The sequence below is a fragment of the Nicotiana tabacum genome, chromosome 1, assembly GCF_000715075.1.
Source record: "Nicotiana tabacum cultivar K326 chromosome 1, ASM71507v2, whole genome shotgun sequence".
Lineage (NCBI taxonomy): Eukaryota > Viridiplantae > Streptophyta > Magnoliopsida > Solanales > Solanaceae > Nicotiana > Nicotiana tabacum.
The window spans coordinates 88,239,567-88,260,546 of NC_134080.1; the positions used below are offsets into that span (position 1 = coordinate 88,239,567).

The 20,980-nt window shown below is 36.2% G+C and overlaps 3 protein-coding genes across 6 annotated transcripts; 2 read left to right on the forward strand and 1 right to left on the reverse strand.

Moving 5' to 3' along the window:
* Positions 1-787: 787 nt before the first annotated feature.
* On the forward strand, positions 788-1,207 carry LOC142162997 (uncharacterized). The gene has a single exon (XM_075220243.1). It carries the CDS (start codon positions 788-790, stop codon positions 1,205-1,207), a length of 420 nt encoding a protein of 139 aa, XP_075076344.1.
* A 7,877-nt stretch (positions 1,208-9,084) lies between these two features.
* LOC107830789 (uncharacterized) lies at positions 9,085-15,016 on the forward strand. 4 transcript variants are annotated; one of them, XM_075252137.1, is made up of 8 exons: positions 9,085-9,294; positions 10,066-10,328; positions 12,656-12,716; positions 12,820-12,908; positions 13,010-13,090; positions 13,974-14,078; positions 14,178-14,231; positions 14,693-15,016. In XM_075252137.1, the coding sequence occupies exons 5-8, from the start codon at positions 13,040-13,042 to the stop codon at positions 14,906-14,908; spliced, it is 426 nt and encodes a 141-aa protein (XP_075108238.1). In that variant the 5' UTR covers positions 9,085-9,294; positions 10,066-10,328; positions 12,656-12,716; positions 12,820-12,908; positions 13,010-13,039; the 3' UTR covers positions 14,909-15,016. The 4 variants fall into 4 exon arrangements, with proteins under 4 accessions (XP_075108238.1, XP_075108236.1, XP_075108232.1 ...); XM_075252135.1 differs by having other exon boundaries at positions 13,992-14,078; XM_075252126.1 differs by lacking the exon at positions 9,085-9,294 and adding an exon at positions 9,405-9,540.
* A 1,149-nt stretch (positions 15,017-16,165) lies between these two features.
* On the reverse strand, positions 16,166-20,639 carry LOC107830786 (zinc finger CCCH domain-containing protein 18-like). Its single transcript, XM_075252139.1, has 4 exons — positions 20,435-20,639; positions 19,559-19,867; positions 17,727-17,787; positions 16,166-17,259 (listed from the first exon to the last, which is right to left on the reverse strand). The coding sequence occupies exons 1-4, from the start codon at positions 20,564-20,566 to the stop codon at positions 16,277-16,279; spliced, it is 1,485 nt and encodes a 494-aa protein (XP_075108240.1). The 5' UTR covers positions 20,567-20,639; the 3' UTR covers positions 16,166-16,276.
* Between the last annotated feature and the right edge of the window lie 341 nt (positions 20,640-20,980).

Here is a 20,980-nt window from a genome sequence, read left to right on the forward strand (position 1 = left end):
AAAATAAATACGGGAAAAGTAGTTAATAGGGGATCGGGGCATAAATTCTTAAGACGACCGGCCGGGTGGTCACAAGAACTAAACTCCTCAAAAAGTAAATGAAATATAATGAGCCAAGCAATGTCACTTAGTTAGTTGTAATAGTTAGTTGTACTAATTGTAAGTTAAGTTTACTATGGTTAATAGTAGAGTTAGTTAACCATATCTAGTGGTAGAGTTAGTTTTAGTTTCATTCATATACATATACATGTACAAATACATAAGAGATAATCGAATCTTTTGGAATATTCTCTCTCCGCCTTCATCCTCTGTTTTGTCGACTTACTCAAGTTCATCAAATCTGTTTCAATCAGCTAAGACTCCATGGCTAAGCTTCATGGATAGCTGGTTTTGACATGGTATCAAAGTCACACGGCCATTAGTGTGGTCTTATCATTTTCAATTTCATCCAATTTAGTCCTCTTCAAGCTAATTTTAAGGATCAACAATGGCGACTGTCAATAACACTGAACCAGAGAAATTAGGTCACAATCATCCGCTTTTCCTGAATTCAAATGATAATTCATGAGTTGTGTTGATTTTGTTGCAATTACGAGGACCGTAAAACTACTCTGTGTGGAGTCGGGCAATGAGGATTGCAATCCTAGGTCAAAATAAGCTAGGGTTCATTGACGGCATATGCAAAAGGGAGAATTACGGTACAAATCTCATATATCTCTAGGAATGTTGTAATGCGATTATATTGTCTTGGTTGATGAAATGTGTTTCTCCAGAATTGTTTAGTGGAATGGTATATTCGTCAAATTCTAATGAGGTATGGGATGATTTGAAGGAGCGATTTGATAAGGTGGATTGCTCTAGGAATTTTCAGATCCACAGAAAAATTGCTACTACTAGGCAGGGCACTAGCTCAATTTCGACTTATTTCTCAAAATTGAGAGTGCTTTGGGTAGAATTTGATAGTTTGGCACCAATTTCTGGTCGTGATGCTGCCAACTCTCGTGAATTTGTCCAATTTATAGAGCGTCAAGAGCTTCTACAATTTCTAATGGGACTAAATGAGTCTTATGAACATACATGTAGCCAACTCTTGATGAAGATTCATGTTTCATCTGTGAACAAAGCTTATTCTATGTTAATGGAGCGTGAGAGTCAGAGGACAATGTCCAACACTACCATTGTTGATGGGGTGAGATGGTGGCGTTGATGACGAATAGGTCTGGAAATTAGCAGAGGCCAAAGAAAAATTACAATCTTCAGTGTGATGTCTGCCACATGAAAGGCCACACTAAAGAAATTGATACAAGGTAGTAGGATATCCAAAAGATAACAAATTCATGAAGAAGTACAATTCACAGGCAACAACTAATTTTGCAGCTGAAGATGTCCCAACAACAACTGGTTCTACTCATATGGCTCCTACATTCACTCCAGAACAATATCACCAGATTTTACAACTGCTTAAAGGCAAGGAAACTAAAGTAGTAGCTAATGCCACAGGAATGGATTCAAGTTTTATAATGTCCTTAATGTCTAACTTGGATCAAGATGTTTGGATTGTAGATAGAGGTGCCTCTAACCACATAGTTTCAAAGCTAGAAGAATTAGATAATTCAACCTCATTCCTAAAACCTAACTCAGTTCATTTACCAAATGGGGATGTGGCTGTAATTACACATAGTGGATCAGCTAGTATATTCAAGAACCAATAGATTAGTGATGTTCTTCATGTTCCAAACTTTAAGTATAACCTACTGTCAGTTTCAAAATTGACAAAAGAGCTGCAATATTTGGTAGCTTTCTTTCCTGATATATGTGTATTTCAGGATCTCTACACTGGGAAGGTGTTGGAGATTGGTAGTGACACAAATGGACTGTACATACTCAAAGATTTCATATGCAAGAGAAATCTTACGACACCAACTGTACATACCACAATCATGCCTACTTTTATGTCAGTTAGTCAAGATTTAATAAAACTGGAGATATGGCACCAGAGACTTGGTCACCTACCTATGGAGACACTTAAGAGGATTGATAAGTTCAAAAATCTCCACATTAGTAATAGCAACAGTGATCATGCAATGTGTCATGTTTTTCTATTAGCTAGGCAGACTCGATTACCATTTCCAGTTAGTACTAGTAGAGTTAAGGCACCATTTGATCTTTTGCATGCTGATGTATGGGACCTTTCAAAGTACCCATTTATAATAGCAAAAGATTTTTCCTTACAGTAGTAGATGATTTCTCTAGCATTACTTGGCTCTTCCTGATGAATGCTAAAGATGAGACTTGTTGGTTAATGAAAATATTTTCTATGATCAGTACTTAGTTTGATTGTTCTGTTAAGATCCTGAGAACAGATAATGGTTCTGAATTTGTTAATTCAAATATGAAGCAGTTAGTTGAGACATTAGAAATTATACATCAAACTACATGTGTTTACACTCCGCAGCAGAATGGCATAATGGAAAAAAGACACAGATATATCCTTGAAACAGCTAGAGCTTTAAGATTTCAATCTGCAGTACCCTTAAGATATTGGGGTGAGTGTGCTCTTACAGCAGTACACATAATAAATAGATCTCCTTCTACAACCTTGAAAGAAAAGTCCCCCTATGAAGTATTCTATAACACTGCACCATCACTAGATCACCTTAGGGTCTTTGGGTGTTTATGTTATGCTGTAAATGTAAGAAAACAAGACAAGTTTTTTGCGAGAGCATTGCCAGCAGTGTTTATGGGATACTCACCAACAAAGAAGGGGTATAAACTGTATGACTTGCAATCCATGCAGTTTCTAATCAGTAGACATATGGCGTTTAAGGAGTAGGTGTTTCCTTTTAAACAGATGAAGATGTTGCCTAATCCCTTATTTTCGGTTCTTGAATTAACAGATGAGCATTTAGCATCACCTGCTTCTGATGTTGTTCAGGAGAATCCACCTACACCTACCAATGACTTTGCACTTACTGATGTTGATTCACCACTAACTTCTAAAGCAAAATTTGATATTCCTGCACCACGGAATGTTGAAACTCCCTAATCTCCTTTACATGTAGAGGTTGTTCAACCCATTGCAGTTAGAAAATCCCAAAGAACAATTGGTCCTCCCAAATGGATGCAAGATTATGTGACAAGTTCTTGTGCATATCCTATGTCCAATTATCTGAGCTATGATGGGTTATATCCTTTATATATAAAATGTCTCACTGCACAATCAGTCATTGTTGAGCACAAATATTACTCTGAAGCAGCCAAAGATGCAAGATGGGTCACAATTATGCAACAAGAAATTCAAGCATTGGAAGACAACATGACTTGGGATATAGTTGATCTTCCTAAAGGTAAAACTCCTATCGGATGCAAGTGGGTATAAAAAGTCAGATACAAAGCCAATGGGGAGGTGGAAAGGTTCAAGGCTAGGCTTGTAACCAAAGGCTTCAGCCAAAAGGAAGGTTTAGACTATAAGGAGACTTTTTCTCATGTAGCTAAATTGGTGTCCGTCAGATCAGTCATAACTGCAACTGCTTCAGAGCATTGACATATCTATCAGATGGATGTGCACGATACATTCTTGCAGGGGGATCTCTTTGAAGAAGTATGCATGCATCTTTCTCAAGGTTTTGGCACCAAGGGGGAGTCTATAGCCAAGGTATGCAAATTGAGAAAGTCACTTTATGGCCTCAAACAAGCATCTCGACAGTGGAACTTGAAACTCACAGAGGCTCTCCAAGACCTGGGATTTGTTCAAAGCCATTTTGATTATTCCTTGTTTACACAAAGGAGAGATTATGCTTTGGTTGTTGTCCTAGTTTATGTGGATAACCTTCTGGTGATAGGTAATAATCAGCAACTTATTCAAGCTGCTAGAGATAACCTTCAGAAGAAATTCAAAATGAAAGACTTAACGGAGCTCAAATTCTTCTTAGGCATAGAATTTGCCAGAAGTAAGGCGGGAATTCTAATGAATCAATGCAAATATGCCCTTGATTTGATATCTAATTCAGGGCTAGGGGGAGAAAAACCTATGTCAACACCTTTGGAAGTCAATCAGAAGCTCACATTAGTGGAATTTGAAGAAGCTACGAAGACCAAGAATGATGAGGATAGTATTCTGGCTAATGATGAACCCTATCAAAGGCTCGTAGGAAGGTTGCTCTACCTTACCATGACAGACCTGATATAGCTTATATGGTTCAGATATTGAGCCAATTCATCCACAAACCTAAAAGATCACACATGAATGCAGCCCTAAGAGTCATCTGATATGTGAAGAATGCTCCAGGTTTTGGATTACTGATGTCTTCTGCAAACTCTCATTCCTTGGTTGCTTATTGTGACTCCGACTGGGAAGCCTATCCACAGTCCAGAAAATCTGTCACATGTTACATTGTGAAATATGGGGAATCACTTATTTCTTGGAAATCCATGAAACAAAGCACAGTGTAAAGAAGTTCAGCAGAGGCAGAGTTTAGAAGTATGGCTTCAATAGTAGCTGAATTATCATGGCTTGCGGGTCTGTTTAAGGAGTTAGGAATCAATGTGGAATTGCCCATAGACCTCTTTTACGACAGTAAAGCAGTTTTACAGATAGCTGCCAATCCAATATTTCACGAGTGGACCAAACTATTGACATCGATTGTCATTTTGTACGGGAGAAGTTGCAGCAAGGTCTCATCCAAACTAATCATATTAGTAATAAGGATCAACTTGCAGATTTACTTACCAAAGGCCTTGGGAAAGCACCACACTATCATCTATTGAGCAAGCTGGGAGTAGAAAAATTGTTCCTGCCCTCCAGCTTGAGGGGGAGTAATGAGCCAAGCAATGTCACTTAGTTGTAATAGTTAGTTGTAATGACAGTTAGTTAATTGTACTGATTGTAACTTAATTTACTATGGTTAATAGTAGAGTTAGTTAACCATATCTAATGGTAGAGTTAGTTTTAGTTTCATTCATATACATATACATGTACAGATACATGAGATACACAAGAGATAATAGAATCTTTTGGAATATTCTCTCTCCATCTTCATCCTTGTTTTGCAGACTTACTCAAGCTCATCATATCAGTTTCAATCAGCTAAGACTCCATGGCTAAGCTTTATGGATAGCTGATTTTGACAAAATATATATTTTATAGATAAGTTAGAAGTATAAAGTATGAAGAAATCATTTTTGACTCTCTTGTCCCCGAAAGAAGTTTCTGTTACTTCATTAAGAACATGATTTGTCTAATACAATATACATGATCATTTACAATTCACCTGAAAAACATCATTCCCCAAGTAATACCTTGTATTTAGTGGTGACAAAATGATCAAAAGAAAATAGTTATCCACCCATTATCCATTAATAATGGGTTAGATAATAAAGTTTTTAAAAACGAGTCAAATATAGATAAGAATCGTATTATCTACTTAAAAATGAATAACTAATGGATTTAACTTTTATATTTGTAAAGCCTCAAATGGGTTCCTCAAGTTTGGGAGACTAAAAATTCTCTCAAAAAAGTGATCATATTCAAGAAGCCATAGATAATATGGATATCCATATTATCTATCAGTTAACCCGTTTTTTATTCGTATTAAATATGGGTCTGGTCGGATAATTTATTCATTTTTTATTACCCATTTTTTACCCGCCCGTATGCGATCCGACCCGTCTGTTTTCCACCCCTACTTGTATTAAAGAAATAGATAACTTAGCTAATGCAAAATACATAAAGACCCTATTAAACTTGTTCAAAAAACAGGTCTAAACACTTAAACTAAACGGGTGTTCTTTTAACACCCCCACCCAAATGTATTTGGAGTGAATTATTTTCCACCGAAACACTAGTACCAGTCTCATGTTTTACACGCGTGCCACGTCAATATCACGTCAGCGCCATGTCAGAAATCTTTTAACTTTCCTCCTTTTCTTTTTCTTTTTCTTTTTCTTTTGTTTACTCATAGTTTTACCCTAATATTCCTAATTAACCATTAAAATAATTAAATAATAATACTAAGCAAAAGGGAAAACCAATACCAGATAGAAAAATTGCACAAAAAAGAAGATCTGCATTAGGAAAACAAGAAAAAATCAGATTGTCGGAGACCCAGTGCTCACCGTTAGCTTAAGATTCGACCGAAACAACACCCAAACCAACCTCACAAACCACTCAAAACAACCAATATTTGCTACCTGACTATTTCAGAATGATACCTTCAGCCAAAATTTTCAACGGAACCAACAATTTCATCATTCACACTATTATTGCTATGATCGAAGGTTTCTAATTTGAACCAGTGGACTTGAATTTGAGCCTAAGATTCTATGTTTGGACAGTTGGTTGGTGGACTCATGATAGTATTTCAAATTTGGGGCGATGAACAGTATTTTCGACGCCGATGACTAACTGTAGCAAGTAGGAAAAAAAAGAAGAAGAAAGAGAATGAAATAATATCTAAAGAAGAAAGGGGAGGAGGAGAAAGAATGTGTGGTTGAAGCGATCTGAAGAACAGATAAAAAGGGGTCCACCTATTTATATCTACTACTAATATACTCCCTCCGTTTCAATTTATGTGTACCTATTTTTTTTTATCCGTGCCAAAAAGAATGATCCCTTTTCTTATTTGGAAACAATTTACCTTTATCAATGATTTATAGCCACACGAAATATATGTATCTCATTTTACACCACAAGTTCAAAAGTCTTCTCTCTTTTCTTAAACTCCGTGCCCAGTCAAATAGATTCAAATAAATTGAAACGGAGGGAATATAAGAGAGAATAAGCAGCTGATGGTCAACATGCCTGTTTGACACCTAAAAGGCGTTTTGGTAATTTCAGTTAAAGTGTAGCAATATGATTGCTTAAAAAAAGTTACTTTACTGTAGTTTCAACATAATCTTTTGAGTGTTTTGACTAAATTGTCCCTGGAGTTACATCATCAAACATCACCACACACTTTTACACTCCAACCCCTCACGTGGGCCCCACTTCCCACCCCACCCAACTTCGTCCCTAAGAGCTCAGCGATGCACCTGCAGGTCCCATTTATCTTTCCCATTTCTTCGTTTGATTTATACTGTTTCAGTGTTAGATTGATCAGGGTAACTAACATGTGATATTTAGTATTATTTACTCAAAAAAAATAATACTTCATAAATTTTAATATCTAAATGTGAATTTTTTACTTTAATTATCTCAAATTGGCAACTAAAATATTATTTTCTTTCACAATAATTTACACAAAAAGATTTATAGTTTAATTAAGGCGAAATGGCTTTCTGGCCACTTAAACTTGCATCAGTTTGTAAAGCCGATATATAAACTCTTGAGTTTCCCATTTGAACACCTTTACATGAAAAAATGGCTACTAATAAACACTTTTGATGGTGCGTGTTGTTCAGTTGCTGCTGACATGGATTTAATTTAATATTTTATATAGGTACGTCATCCATTCATTCACATTTGTTGACACCTGTATATTCAAGATCCCAATTTGTGGGCCCTTTACTTTTCATCTCTTTTCCAACATCATCCTCCTCTTCATCATCAAGCTCACTCTCTTGATCTTCTTCTTCGTCTTCATTCTCCTCAAACTCAACTGCTACACCAACATCATAATCAAGAGCTTCATCACCATTATCGCAACCATCTAATTGGTAGTCAGTGATGAGTCGCCCAATCGACACCGACTTATCAAACACCTGGTCTGAAATAAGCTTTAACAGCTTTTCAATTTCTAATTTCTAATTTCTAACAGCTTTTCAATTTCTAATGAAGCTTATTGGTCAGAAGAAGGGAACGCCTATGAGGCCTAACTTCGATTTGAACATATACGTTTTTGCCTTGTTTAACGAGAAACTCAAGCCTGGTCCTAGCTCGGACAGGAATTATGGCCTCTTCAAACCCGACCGATCTCAGGCCTACCCGTTAGGCTTTCCGTCCGTCTACGCCGTCAGTACTAATAGCAGCAGCTCAGGTGGTCATTCTGGATTTGGTAGGGAAGACTGTTGTCATTTCCTAATTAATTTCCAAAAGGGGATCCCGATGCTCTTTGGTTTAGGATGGATCCGGACTAAAATAATCTTGAAGATCTAATTACGGACTGGAAGTTAAAATACCTTCAAAATGGCCTCTTCCTCCTCCTAATCATCACCAGCCTCATTATTCTTTGTGACTATCTTAATAGAATAGCAAGTGGATGCACCTTGACATTGCTCTTCAAGGAGACATTTGCCAAATATTGTTTGCTCATCTTGAACACATGCTTCGTTAGACATCATGAGGGGAAAATAGAAAAGGAGAAAGGTCTCTTTTTTCTTTTCTTTTTTTCTTTTTTAATAAAAGTAATTACTGTCCACGCGCCTTTGTAGCGTGATATGCACACAATTTAGCCATGTCAGTTGCGCCGCTTTCACATAGGCATAGTCAACAGTCAAAAGTGTTTATTAGTTTTTGTCGCATCAAGTTGGAGTGCTCAAATGGAAAAAGTGCAAGTTCATGTATCGGCTTTACAAACTGATGCAAGTTTAAGTGGCCAGGAAGCCATTACGCCTTTAAGTAAAGCTAATGTAACTTGTGAAATTGTAGTATTTTTGTTTAAAAAATTCTTTCTCATTAAAAGAATTCTTATTAAATTTATTGGCATCAATTCTATTGAGTTATCTCTTACATTGCATATATATTGTCTCTCAACATCGTAATTTTTAGTTTATTATTGAAATCTTACATGATAAAGCAATTAGAAAAATGAACATTATTTATTAGTCTATCTAGAAGACATATAAAATGAGCATTTTAAATTTATAATAAAGCATAATATTTGTTAATAATGACATCATAAGGAAGAATAAAGAAGAAAAATATACAATAAATCACAAATTACTACAATATACATATGCACTAAGAAAAATGAAAGTAGGAAGTAGGTGTGGCATTTTGAGCCCCGGCCCAACTAACCCGCCCAACTAAGCCAGCAAATAATGGGTTGGGCTGAAACAATTTTATTAATGGGTCATTTCGGGCTAAACCCATTTCAACCCATTAAAATAGTTAGCCCAATTCTAACCCATTTAGGTGCCCAAACAAACCCGTCAAACTCCCAAAACCTAAACACAAGACAGACATTTTCTCTTCCACTCTCTCTGCACTCAAAAAAATGACAAGTTTCTCTCTAAACTTCAAATACGATCTCCGGTCTCTGTCTTTTTTCTGGCGACTTCCATTTCTCCGGCGTTTTCCTTCTCTCCGGCGAACTCTTTGCTGGAGATTTCATTGGATCTCGAATTTTCACGTATAAGGTATTGATAATAAATTGTACTATCATTGCCTTTTCCCTGGGGGTGGGTGAGTGGTGGTGGTGTTATAGAGAATTAAGGGGTGGGGGTGGGGGCGGTGGGGTGGGGTGGGGAGTGTATTTTTCCTTGCCATAGAAGCTAAAAACCTCTACATATAGTACCCTTGTAACTCTCTTACTTTTTCTTCTTCACTGAACACTCAAAATTGTTTGAAATATTCTTCACAATCCTGCAATTCAACTCTAGCCAGTGAGTTTTCTCAACTATTTATGTGTTTTTTTTCATAAATATCATTGTTTTATGCATTTTGTTCAACTGGGTGTTTTTCATACAGATTACTCTTTTATGCATATGTGATTAACTTGTAATGTTTTGTTTTGGATGGGGTTGAGATGGGGGGGGGGGGTTGATTGGTATTCTTTTCTTGATTTTTGGTTTTTCCGTATGTGTTTTTTTTTTAAAAAAAATGGTAAAAAAGGTATGCATGAGTTTTGTGGTTTTTCAATGTATGATCACCTAATTGTCATTTCCTTTAGGAGTTTACTGTTTCATCATTGTTACTCATAGAGTTTTCTTAGATTTTTTATGAAGTGGGTGTTTACATGGTGTTAAATCTTTAATTATTTGTGCCTTTATTTTGTTTCAATCATTTGTCCTTTCTGCTCCAACAATAGCATTATTTCTCTTTATTTTAGGACTATGTTGTTGTTTCATAGTTTATGAGATATTTAAACTGAGTTAGAAACTAAGTTTATGGTATTTAATCTACTGTAGGATCTCATTGTGTAAGAAGATGTCGATAGAGCATGATGATGTAGAGTCCAATGAAATAAGTGTTTCAAGTTCAAAAGGACAACGTAAAACTACTTCTGTTGTGTGGGATTTTTATGAGAAGTTGCCATTGGATACAGATCCTGATAATAGACTTAGAGCTAAATGTAAGAAATGCGGGATAATATTTTTGGCTGACTCAAAAGCTGGAACAACAAATTTAAAGCGACGTCTAGCTAAGCACAAGATTGAAGCATCAAAGCAAGGTACGCCAATTGATCATAAAGAATATTGTGAAATTGTAGCCAAGGCTATAGTTAGACATAACCTGCCATTTAGTTATGTAGAATATGAAGGGGTTAGAGAAGTGCATGCGTTCTTGTTTTTTTAAAATATATTTAAAAAGAAAAAATAAGATTTGAAATATCATATGGTAATTATACTATATCATTACCATAATTAATTCTTTATCCTCTTTGATAATTACAAACTGTAGTTACCTCATTTTAATTATGCATCATTTTATGTGGACTAAGTAATTAAATGTATAGACAAAAATATGTTAAATTGTGTAATTACATTAAACTACACTCAAATTCGATTACATAAAAACTTCCAAACAAGCTCTAAGAGTTCAAATATTTGAGCTTTAAATTATTAGGCCCGTGCTTAGTACGGGCTAACTGTGACTAGTTTTCACTTTGTATGCGCTTAATTATTTTTTTGCCACATCAGCTATTAGGGTGGAATAAAATTCACTCCAAATACGTTTGGGGGAGGGTAAAAAAAATACCTTTTTAGTTTAAATATTCAAACTTATTTTTTGGACAAGTTTAATGGGTCTGTATTTTGCTCTTAGCTAAATAACGAGACAAAATTATATGTATTTTGCCCTTAGCTAAATAACGAGACATAATTAAAAATTCAAGGGATATGTCCAAAATCATATGCAAATATGCACTAGCATTTTCGCGGTTTAACTAAATAGGGATCACTAAAGGGTGTGATGTAGTGGATGAGATTGCTCCTCCCTTAACTAGAGGTCTCGGATTCGAGCCTGGGTATGTAAAAATCCTTGGTAGGGAGCACTCCCCCCGAATGGGGTCCTACACAGTGCGAATCCGGATATAATCGGACTCCAATACGGGTACCAGACATCGATTGAGAAACAAAAAAATAAAAAAATAAAATAAATAGGGATCTTGACTTGAAAAGAATAAACAGGTCGGTTCGATTTCGGGCTCGGGCTCGGGTAAGAGAGACGTAAAACCCCGAATCGAGTTGAGTCGGCAAACGCTTCATACCTTTTTCTATAAATCTGCCACTGATTCGAATTAGAGAAAGCCTTGAAAAGGCAATGGCCATCACACGGAGACCCGCCGACATTGGCAAACCTAAAGAACAAAGGGTATGCCTTCATCGAAAGTTTTATTTGTTTCTTTTTGTATGTACAGATTATTGCATTATTATTTCTCTCATATATGTAGTCCGTTTCTTTTGTTTATATTTTCTAAGTTACGGTAGAAGGATTTTTTCTGTTAGTGTTATAACATTTGCGGTGAAGCAGTGGCGTAATGGTTAGCTGGTGGACTACATATAAAACTTGTTTCTGTTAGGTTTTAGAATTTACAATAACATCATCGGCTCTTACCCGTGACCTATAGGTTACATGGAGACAACTTTACCGTTGCTCCAAAGACGTCTTGACATCATTGAAATTGAAAAAAAAAAGTCTGAGAATTTACCATGACGATCATTGAAATTGGAAACAAAAAGAGTCTCTATAATAGGGATGTTTCGTGCCTCTGTTCTTTCATTAGAAAGAGAGTGCACAATTCCACAAGCTTTTCTGTAAATCGAGAATCTAGCTGTTGAAATTCATGATGTCCATTTGAAATCAATTTCACGTTCTTCGTATTATCCAGCAGAAATTTGTATTGCTTTTCCAGGGATAGTTTGTTTTATGTTCTACTGAATCCTTCCTTAATCTGGAAAATGCAATTCATTTGCGCAAGTTCTGCTTTAGGATATGCTGAGCATCAATTGCATGTTGAGAAATATTAAGATACATTATTAGTGTCCTTGTCTTATCTATGCATAGCATGTGGCCCAATTTTGGATACTGCCCCCTGAGCCATGATCTTCTAGCTTTGGCTAATAGTCTATGGGAACTTCTCACAAAGGGGTTCTGCAGTAAGCCAGTGAGGTGTTCCTATATACCATATGTTTTTGTGAGTCTGAGATTGGTTGGTATGTACCTCTTGGAATGTACTGGACTCCAAATTCTTTGTAGCGTACTCTTTCTGGTAGTTCATAGGCAGAAACCAGGGAATAAGGTTGATACTTTGGATTGGTCGGTAGGTTCTAGTTGGGTTCGGAGACTTGCATATCTGATCCAAATGGCATTGAGGTCCTTATAAAGCAAGGAAATGTATTCACTACTCATTCTTATATCTAACTGCTAAATTATTAAAATGGTCCTCAATCAGAATGTCTTTCTTATTTTCTGGTCTGTTATATTGAAATGTAATGTTAGAATGTGTTCCACAACTCTTTCATCGGGAAAATGACATTTTTGCTTTTTGGTCTTTAGGCAGTGGAAGCGTCCGAAGTCAAACATAATTTGGTTGCAGAACTTGTGAAAAACTTCGGCGGTAGTATCATATCTTACCCTTGTTGTATTGTTAAATATTTGACATCGTTTATACATTGATGGATAAGTTAAATTCCATTTCAAATTATTTCTTGGTGAGTCAGGTGGTAGGACTAAATTTCAGGATTTTGATAAGAGAGAACATATAGCTGCAGATGATGCAGAAAATCTATCCGATATTGATGATTTCGAGGTACTTCCAATGTCTAATGGCAGTTCAAGTCAATGTCTGTGTTAGTTCTGTGCTTATGGACATCTTGTAATCACATTTTTTAACTTTTGGATGTGGCAAAGGTTGTTGGATATCTCAATAACAAGAAGGAGATGCATTACAAGAAAATCTTATGGGAAAAAATGAATCAAGAGTTTTCAAAGGTATTGCCTTTCTTCCATCTACTCCGCTACATGGTAGTTTAGCTCTAGAGAATTTTGGTTGAAGTAATCGCCACGTTTTGTAAAAACTAATGCCTTTCTGCTCGTTCAAGTGCTATATATAAGATAAACAATAGAGTTTCTGTTTATTTCTTGTTGTGGTGTCCTGACTTATCATTTCATACATATGCATTATCCTCGTTATTTTTCTCCTTTCTGGTTGCCTTCCACCTTCCTGTCTCCCCCCTTGTCTTCCACCTTCCTGTCTCCCCCCTTGTCTTCCACCTTCTGGGTATTTGATTAGACTCGTTCAAAAGTTAGATTCCTCTCTTACTGTCAAAGGACATATGTGATTATGTCACACTGAAGACTGGAAATTTTTGAAGTGAAATGCCTCTAAAACCGGTATTAGCTAGCTGTACATAATAATATATGCGTATGGCTGGATCTTCATATAAGTCTATTAATGTGCTAATGTTATAAATTGGGGAAAGGCCCAAGAACCTCCCTGTCCCAGTGAGAGATAGGCTGAAAGGTGCTTAGCCTAACTTAGGTTGCTGACAGTTTATTCTTATGCAGTGATGTCATCCTACCCTCTCCATTCATTAGACAAATAGAGACTCATGAGATAGGAATAAGTATCTAATGAACTCAATTGTTCCAGTGTAAATGAAAGAAAAAGGAAAAGGAATGACAGTCAACGAGATCTGTCATGTGATGCACATTTCTTGATCAATGACTTACTCTCTCCTCTCCATCTTTCATTAGATAAAGAGAAGTACTTTAGTCTGTCTTACTTCTTAAATGTACAACTCTTCTCTTGATCTACTAACCACCCATCTACGTGACGTTGTACCACAAATTACTCAACCTTTTTCTTTCTCAGAGTGATGATAAATTACAGGGGAAGAAACGAAAACAGGAAACTGGATGTAAAAAAGATGTCTGTGCGAAGAGATCTGCTAAAACAACTGAAAGAGTTGAGAACAAGGTGCGCATTTTTTCAGCTAAACATCCTTTTTGCTCATGTTACATATTTTAGATGGTATAATGTGCTGATTTTACCTAAATACGATTCAAATATTTGCAGAGAACAAGTTCGAAAATAAATTATGATGCTTTGCAGAAGCTGACTGACGATTTGGTATCTCTTTCTTTTTACCTTTTTGCAATAATTGCTATGCCTTTCTAGTGCTCTCTTCTTGAGCTTTAGTTAGAACATCCAATGATGTGCTTAATCCACATATTATCATGTCATAGGATCTGAAAGATGGAAATTATGATTTTTCTGAAAAAGAAAAGAAAAAGAGGGAGGAGGAGGAGGAGGGGAAGGGGGGGGGGGAGCTATGCAAAGTGGGAAGCTTACCTGGTAACTCTGTTTTGCGTACCTCTACCCTCCACCTAGATTAAAAAAGATGAATACCTCTTTCAGCGCATAATATACTTTTAACTATTTCCGGCTACATTTCAAGTTGCTTCTTATCAGGAACCATGAATACATACTAGTGAGGAACATGTATGCTGGACACCAACTCCTTCTGACCGTGCCAGAAGTGGACTTAACAAGTTCTTATGCACTTATATGGTTGTTGAATGGTGCTGCAGAATCAAATTTCTGAAGAGGCAGAGCTAGGACGATTGGAACCTAAGGCTTGCGCTAATGGTGATTCAGCTGATAACCTGAATATCGGGTTCCATGATCTTGAACAGGAGAATGCGTATGGTGAAGATGATGACTCATATAGAGACAATAATGATGATTCATGCTATGGATATGAAACTGGATACTATAATAGTGAAGATTTTGATACTGATTATTGAATTGCAAAATTTCTTTTTTATTTTCTGGGTCTGGTTTATGTTATCTTTAGCTTAGAGCTGCCAGATGCAAAGAAGCGATATAATACAATGGTTATAACATTTTTCTTCTCCACTTTGAGCAAGTGCTTTTTGATATTCTCAAGTGTAAAATAATCAATGAAGTGGTAGTTTTCCCTATTATAAAGTAACTAATTCAAAGGTATATGAACATCCTTTGTTCCCTATTCCTTAATTTGTTATCTTATGTTAAGTATGTCAAATAACTGAAAGGCGTTTTTTGTTGTTAATATCTTCAAATGGATGAATTACCTCTTTTATTGTCAAATCTAATCGTCGGGCTGACTACTGGATTTGCCCATCAAGTGTATTTATAGCTTTTCCTCATTCTTCTCAGTTTTGATCCCTATGCAAGAACAAACAATTTTTATTGGAAACATTCCTCTAATGAATTCCTTGGAACTTCTATAGCCAATGGAATATATAGAATTGCGATCAATCAAATATTGCAACGATAAAGAAGCAATGGTAGAGTCCTTTAATAATATGTTTGTCATTACGTGCGACTATCTGAAAAAAAGAAAGAACAGCATTTTCAGCACATTTATATGAAAAAGTCTTAATTATTATATTAGCATAAGAAGTAAACATTTTCAACTAGGGTGTTTTGCCATACATGCAATTTGCAAACATAATAAATAAAACCAAACAAAGATAGCTAGCATAGATAGAAGTCTATCTCCAGTAGGCATCAGAGTAGATCTCCAATAAAAAAGACAAAGAACACCCTAAATTAAAACACATTACTTTACGTCTACAAATACTTATTTAAACCTTCTAAAACTAAAAAAAGTCGACGGACTCTTCTATCTAGTCTCCTCGGAGACCGTGGATGACAGCACCCACAATTAGGTCTTTCCTTATGTGATCACTCTATTTCTTCACAGTTTGTAGTTGGTTATTTCCCTAACTCCGCATGAGTTGCTGTAAAAGGTACTTAATTAAGCTTAATAATTTGTGAGTTTGTTCTATTAGCGAGAATACTCTCTCATTCACTTATTAAAAGAAAAACAAAGGCAGAACAAGGATAATCTTAGCAAGCTTAAGAGGAAAAAGGATACCATAACAAACAAGAACATACTACATTGAAATTCTAGATATTTAAACATCAAATTGCAGGGGATCAAAATCTTAACATATGCATGTTAAAGAATAATCGAAGTAGTAAAATGAACTCATATGAAAAGGGGCTTATAAATAAAAAGAGAAGAAATAACATTAAAAGAATTATTATTCATCGGAACCATCATATACTAAATAGAAAGACCTTGAAATCATTCAGGTTATACAAGATATGTTTTGAGCTTTACTCTAAAATTTCAGCCATCTCTTTTCTTTTTCCTTGCTATGAACTGCATTAGATGCAGAAGTATGAGCAGCTTCAGCACTGGCTATAGCTTTTCGAGTTTCATTTAGCTTCCTCATAGCAGCTTCATAAACCAGTTTCTCATTCCTGTTCCGCTGCATCATTTCTTCCAGTTTCTGAGCTCGTATCCTCAACTCTTTTATCTCATCATCATATGCAACCAGAGCCCTCCTATCTTCTTTCTTCTCTTCCCTGTTCGTCTTACTTTGCTGCCTCTTTACTGCGCTATTATTAGTGGTTTCTCCATGCACTGCAAGCTGATTATTGATAAGAGTAAACACATCTGGTCTTGATTCCTCTTCTTCTTTTGCAGCACGAGCTGCTGCTGCAAATTTCTTCTCGCGTTTCCTCTTACCACCCCTACTTTTCTTACCCTTGTTTTCATCTACAGCTTTCTGGTTTCCAACAGCATGGTCAAGAGATTGTTTTCGTGGGAGAACTTTCACGGGAATAGGATCCACCATTCCCTGTCCAGATGCGCCTAAACCCATTCCTTCACGGTACCCCATGTTTGCCATCATCCTGGAAGCTATGCCGCGTGTGTGATTCTCCCACTTCGTAAACAGTGTCGTTTCTGTCTGGACCCCACGCTGCAGGGCTGTGCTTTCAACAAATCCTAACCCTTGTGAACTATCATCTTCATAGTCACTAGAATCAGATTCTTCGGAACCTGAGTAACTCTCTTCTTCATCACTAGCCTCAGCAAGTTCGGACAGTTCAATATTTTCAGCTCCAAGCATAGCAGAACTTCCATCATCACGGAAAACAACGTGACCCAAATTAAGCTTTTCATCCCAACACTCAAGTTCAGCTTCTTTCCAAAGGCCAACTTTGCTATCTGAGAGAGCCCAGATACTGGAACCCGCAAGTGATGGATCCCATTTCATAGGGATATACTTCTTTAATGAGGATATTGGAATGTTGATACCTGAAACATCAATAATTATACATCAGCTTAGTTTTAAGAGGCTCAGCAAACTGCCAAGCAGCAAACATGATCACACACTGATCTATGCAGCAGCAGTAAATTCGGAACTCGATGTTTATAATCATCCATCTAATAGCGCAGCAAAGAACTGTTAGCAAAATACAAACAATAGTGCTTAAAGATTGCTACCTGTTTCATTAAAATGTAGATCATTTGACTGTAGCGTACCACAGGACTTGCACTAACAGAGAAAACTTGACCAGTATTACTCCATTCAAGAGAAAGATCTTTATGTTACATAGTCAAATTACTTTTATTTCAAAATAATGGATATACATTTTTAATTTGACTAGAGGATCAAACTGGAAGCAAAAGCCTGATTTTCTCCACTAATGATAGACAAAAGAAATCTGTGAATGTCAAACCAATTTTAAGATCTCTGTCCAGATCTATTCATTCCAACATACCGTGTGATAAGCGGCAACTACTACCAAATCGACATCGCTGCTGTAGAAAGAACTTGCACATCTGCACTAGGGTGGTCTATCATTAGCAAGTGATATGACTAGAATGTATGCACTTTGTGACTAGGAAAATCAAAAGAAGATTCAAGAAGCAAGGACTGCATAATCTGAGAAAAAGAGATATAAAAAAGACTTCACTGTTTCTCAACCACAACCAGAAATGGAGGTGATTGTGCTAAGATTTACCCGTGAACACGAAAAATACGAAAGATCAAAATGAGACAAGAGTACATCAATTTTTTAGAATGGAAGTAAACTGCTAGGACTAGCACAACAATTGCCCAAACTATGTTGGTATATGAAAGACAGGAGACAAATTTTTACAATTAGACTGATAAACAAAAAGCAAATTGGAATTAGGTTCCACAAGTTTTGATAATAGAAAGACGGAAAATATGCTAACACAAAGTGGAAAGCTTAATTAATCTTTTGGTCCGATCAATGAACTGCACTAAATTCTGTTCAAATAACTATGACGATTGTCATCAGTCATCAATCTATCCATGTATATTCAGAAAACTCAGTTTGAATGACAATGTCTGTACCATTGCTTTCTGTGCCAGAGCCATATCCACTAACAAGCAAAAGCTCTTACCAATGACTCCATCCTTCCAAATTTGAAGAATTGTTTTTTGATATGTATCCTTGAATAGGGGCAATATGGAGGAGAAAAAATATGGAAGTGCGACATAGTGAAAAGTGAATATTCTGATGCCTCCAAATAAAAATTTCAGTGGTCAGAAATAGGAAGCATGATGCATCCCATCAAATCTGTAAAAGTTCATCAACGTTCTCTGCTGGATTCAGAATTCCAAGTTTTGAGGATCTCATCTTCATTAAAAACTGATCTCATCTTCATTAAAAGTTTTTAATTTCTTTTTTATATATTGTGGTTAGGCGAGAGGTATTTCAGTGGTGTGGGTTTTGCGGCGTCCAATCTGCTTGCCCACAGGGTTTCATCCCCCTGCAGAATGTTGCTAACCAAAAGAGAGAAGAACTCAAAATTATCTAGCCCATGATGCCTTCGTACTGAAATCACATTATAATGGAAAAGGTGTTGCGATTGGTTCACAATGAGAAGAAATCTGCTGTGGGATATATTTTTATGATGCTACCGATAAAGCTAACGAAGCCATTAAATAAGATACTCAATGGGAATGATGCAAAGTATAAAGATGTCTTTACGATCACTTATAAAAGATGGGAATGCCAGGTGCATCAACCATTACATGCAGCTGCACATTATTTAAATCCCGAGTATTTCTATCAAAATGCAGCTATTGAGAATCGTCATGAAGTGACAGATTAGTTCATATTGAATTTTGGTTCCATGCATTGAAGTACTAAGACAGGATCTTCTCTGGGAGATACCAATTTAAAGAAGAGCTGAACAAAAGTCTTCCTATGGGCAAAAGTTGGTAAACAAGAAGTAATTGAATATGATTTTGTTGATACGCAATACATAAGCTTGGTGGTTAAGCTCGAGCATAACAAGCAGGCATGTCGTTTAAGCCTGCTAAACAGACTACAGAAGCAACATCAAACAAATGAACACACCAAATGGTCTAGACGACATATAATGGATTTATCAATCATCCCTTATATATGTCCCATGAGGAAACCCAATTCCTTTATCAAACTGAAAGAAAGTAAAATTCAAATGATGCAACGAAAACACTAAGAACGATAAGGAGACATCATATTAAAACCAATGTTAGTGAGAATAGGAAAAGCAAGTTTAGAACACACGAAAAGCAAGACCAGGGGGTACCCACCACCATGTTTTCAGATGTTGGATTAAGGAAACAAATTTTGGCAGAACGAGAACCCTCCAACCCCACGACTAGGCCATTATACCACCTTCCGTCATTGTTGCGGAATCTACATTTTGATCCAACAGAATACTCTTCATCCACTAGTGGTTCTGTTTTAACCTCTGTCGGATCAAGAGGCTCCACCACAACATCAGCAGGTTCTTTTATGGGACAATGTATAGCATCAACCTCTAGCAACAACCTGGCTCGTTTTAGGTGGAGGAGACCTTCCTCAGCATCTTTTATAGACTGAACAAGCTCCTCATGTACCTTTTTAAAAAAAATTAGTCATATTCAAGCATCTCCTTGCACTTAAACACATTAAATTGGAAACCTTTATGTTATCCCTGAAAGCTGGATTTTGCAATTAGATAGTTACTCCCTCCATTTCAAAAAGAATTGACATTATATCCTTATTAGTCCGTTTCATAAAGAATGACACCTCTTTAAATTAGGAAAAAATCAACTTAATCTTCTCATTTTACACTTAATGAAAAGTTTTTATAACCACACAAATGTTATGTCATGCTTAAAACCACTAGTTTCAAAAGTTTAACGTATTCAAGACCACAAGTTAGTATTTCTTTTTTTTTTCTTCTTAAATTTCTTACCCAATCAAAACATGTCAAATAAATTGAAACAAAGGGAGTACTTTTTATTAGATGGAATGATGATTGTATAAATTCAACTTCTCATAATTTGCACAAACTGAAAGATATAGTTACATAACTCCTAGAGTTTTTTTAAGGGCTCAACACGATTGCATAGAAGGGGGCTGTAAAATGCAAAAAAGGGCTCAACACAATTGCATAATAAAAGGGGGGAGAAAACCCTAACCTCAAGGAGTTCGGGATTTGAAGGATCAGAGGAAAGGGCTTGAGCGAGAGAGTGGAGGGCGTCTCTCTGCTCTTCCACCTGAAGCTCCAACTCCCTTTCCAATACTGCTCTCTCTTCCTCCTCCTCCGCCATTTCCTTCCCGGATTATCGAGAGCCTTGGCCTGGCGGTTTGATTATACGGTGTATAAATTATTAATCCGACAAAGAATTAATTTAGACCTTCCTGTACTCAGCTTTGTTTTATTGGCTAATGTTACAAAATTACCTTTTTTTAATGAAAAATTATTTACTGAGTTTTAAAAGAAAAATTGTTTAGTGATTTTGTGTGATATTTTGAAGAAGCTGCTCTCTCCGTTCCAGTTTACGTGAAATATTTCATTTTTGGTCCATTTTAGAAAAATAATCTCTTTCAAAATTTGAAAACAGTTTAGCTTAAACATACAATTCTACCATTGACGAGTAGTTTTTATAACTACACAAATACTGTATGCCCTTTTTGACTTGTTTAGGTCTTTTAGGACCATAAATTCCAAAAAATTTCATTAT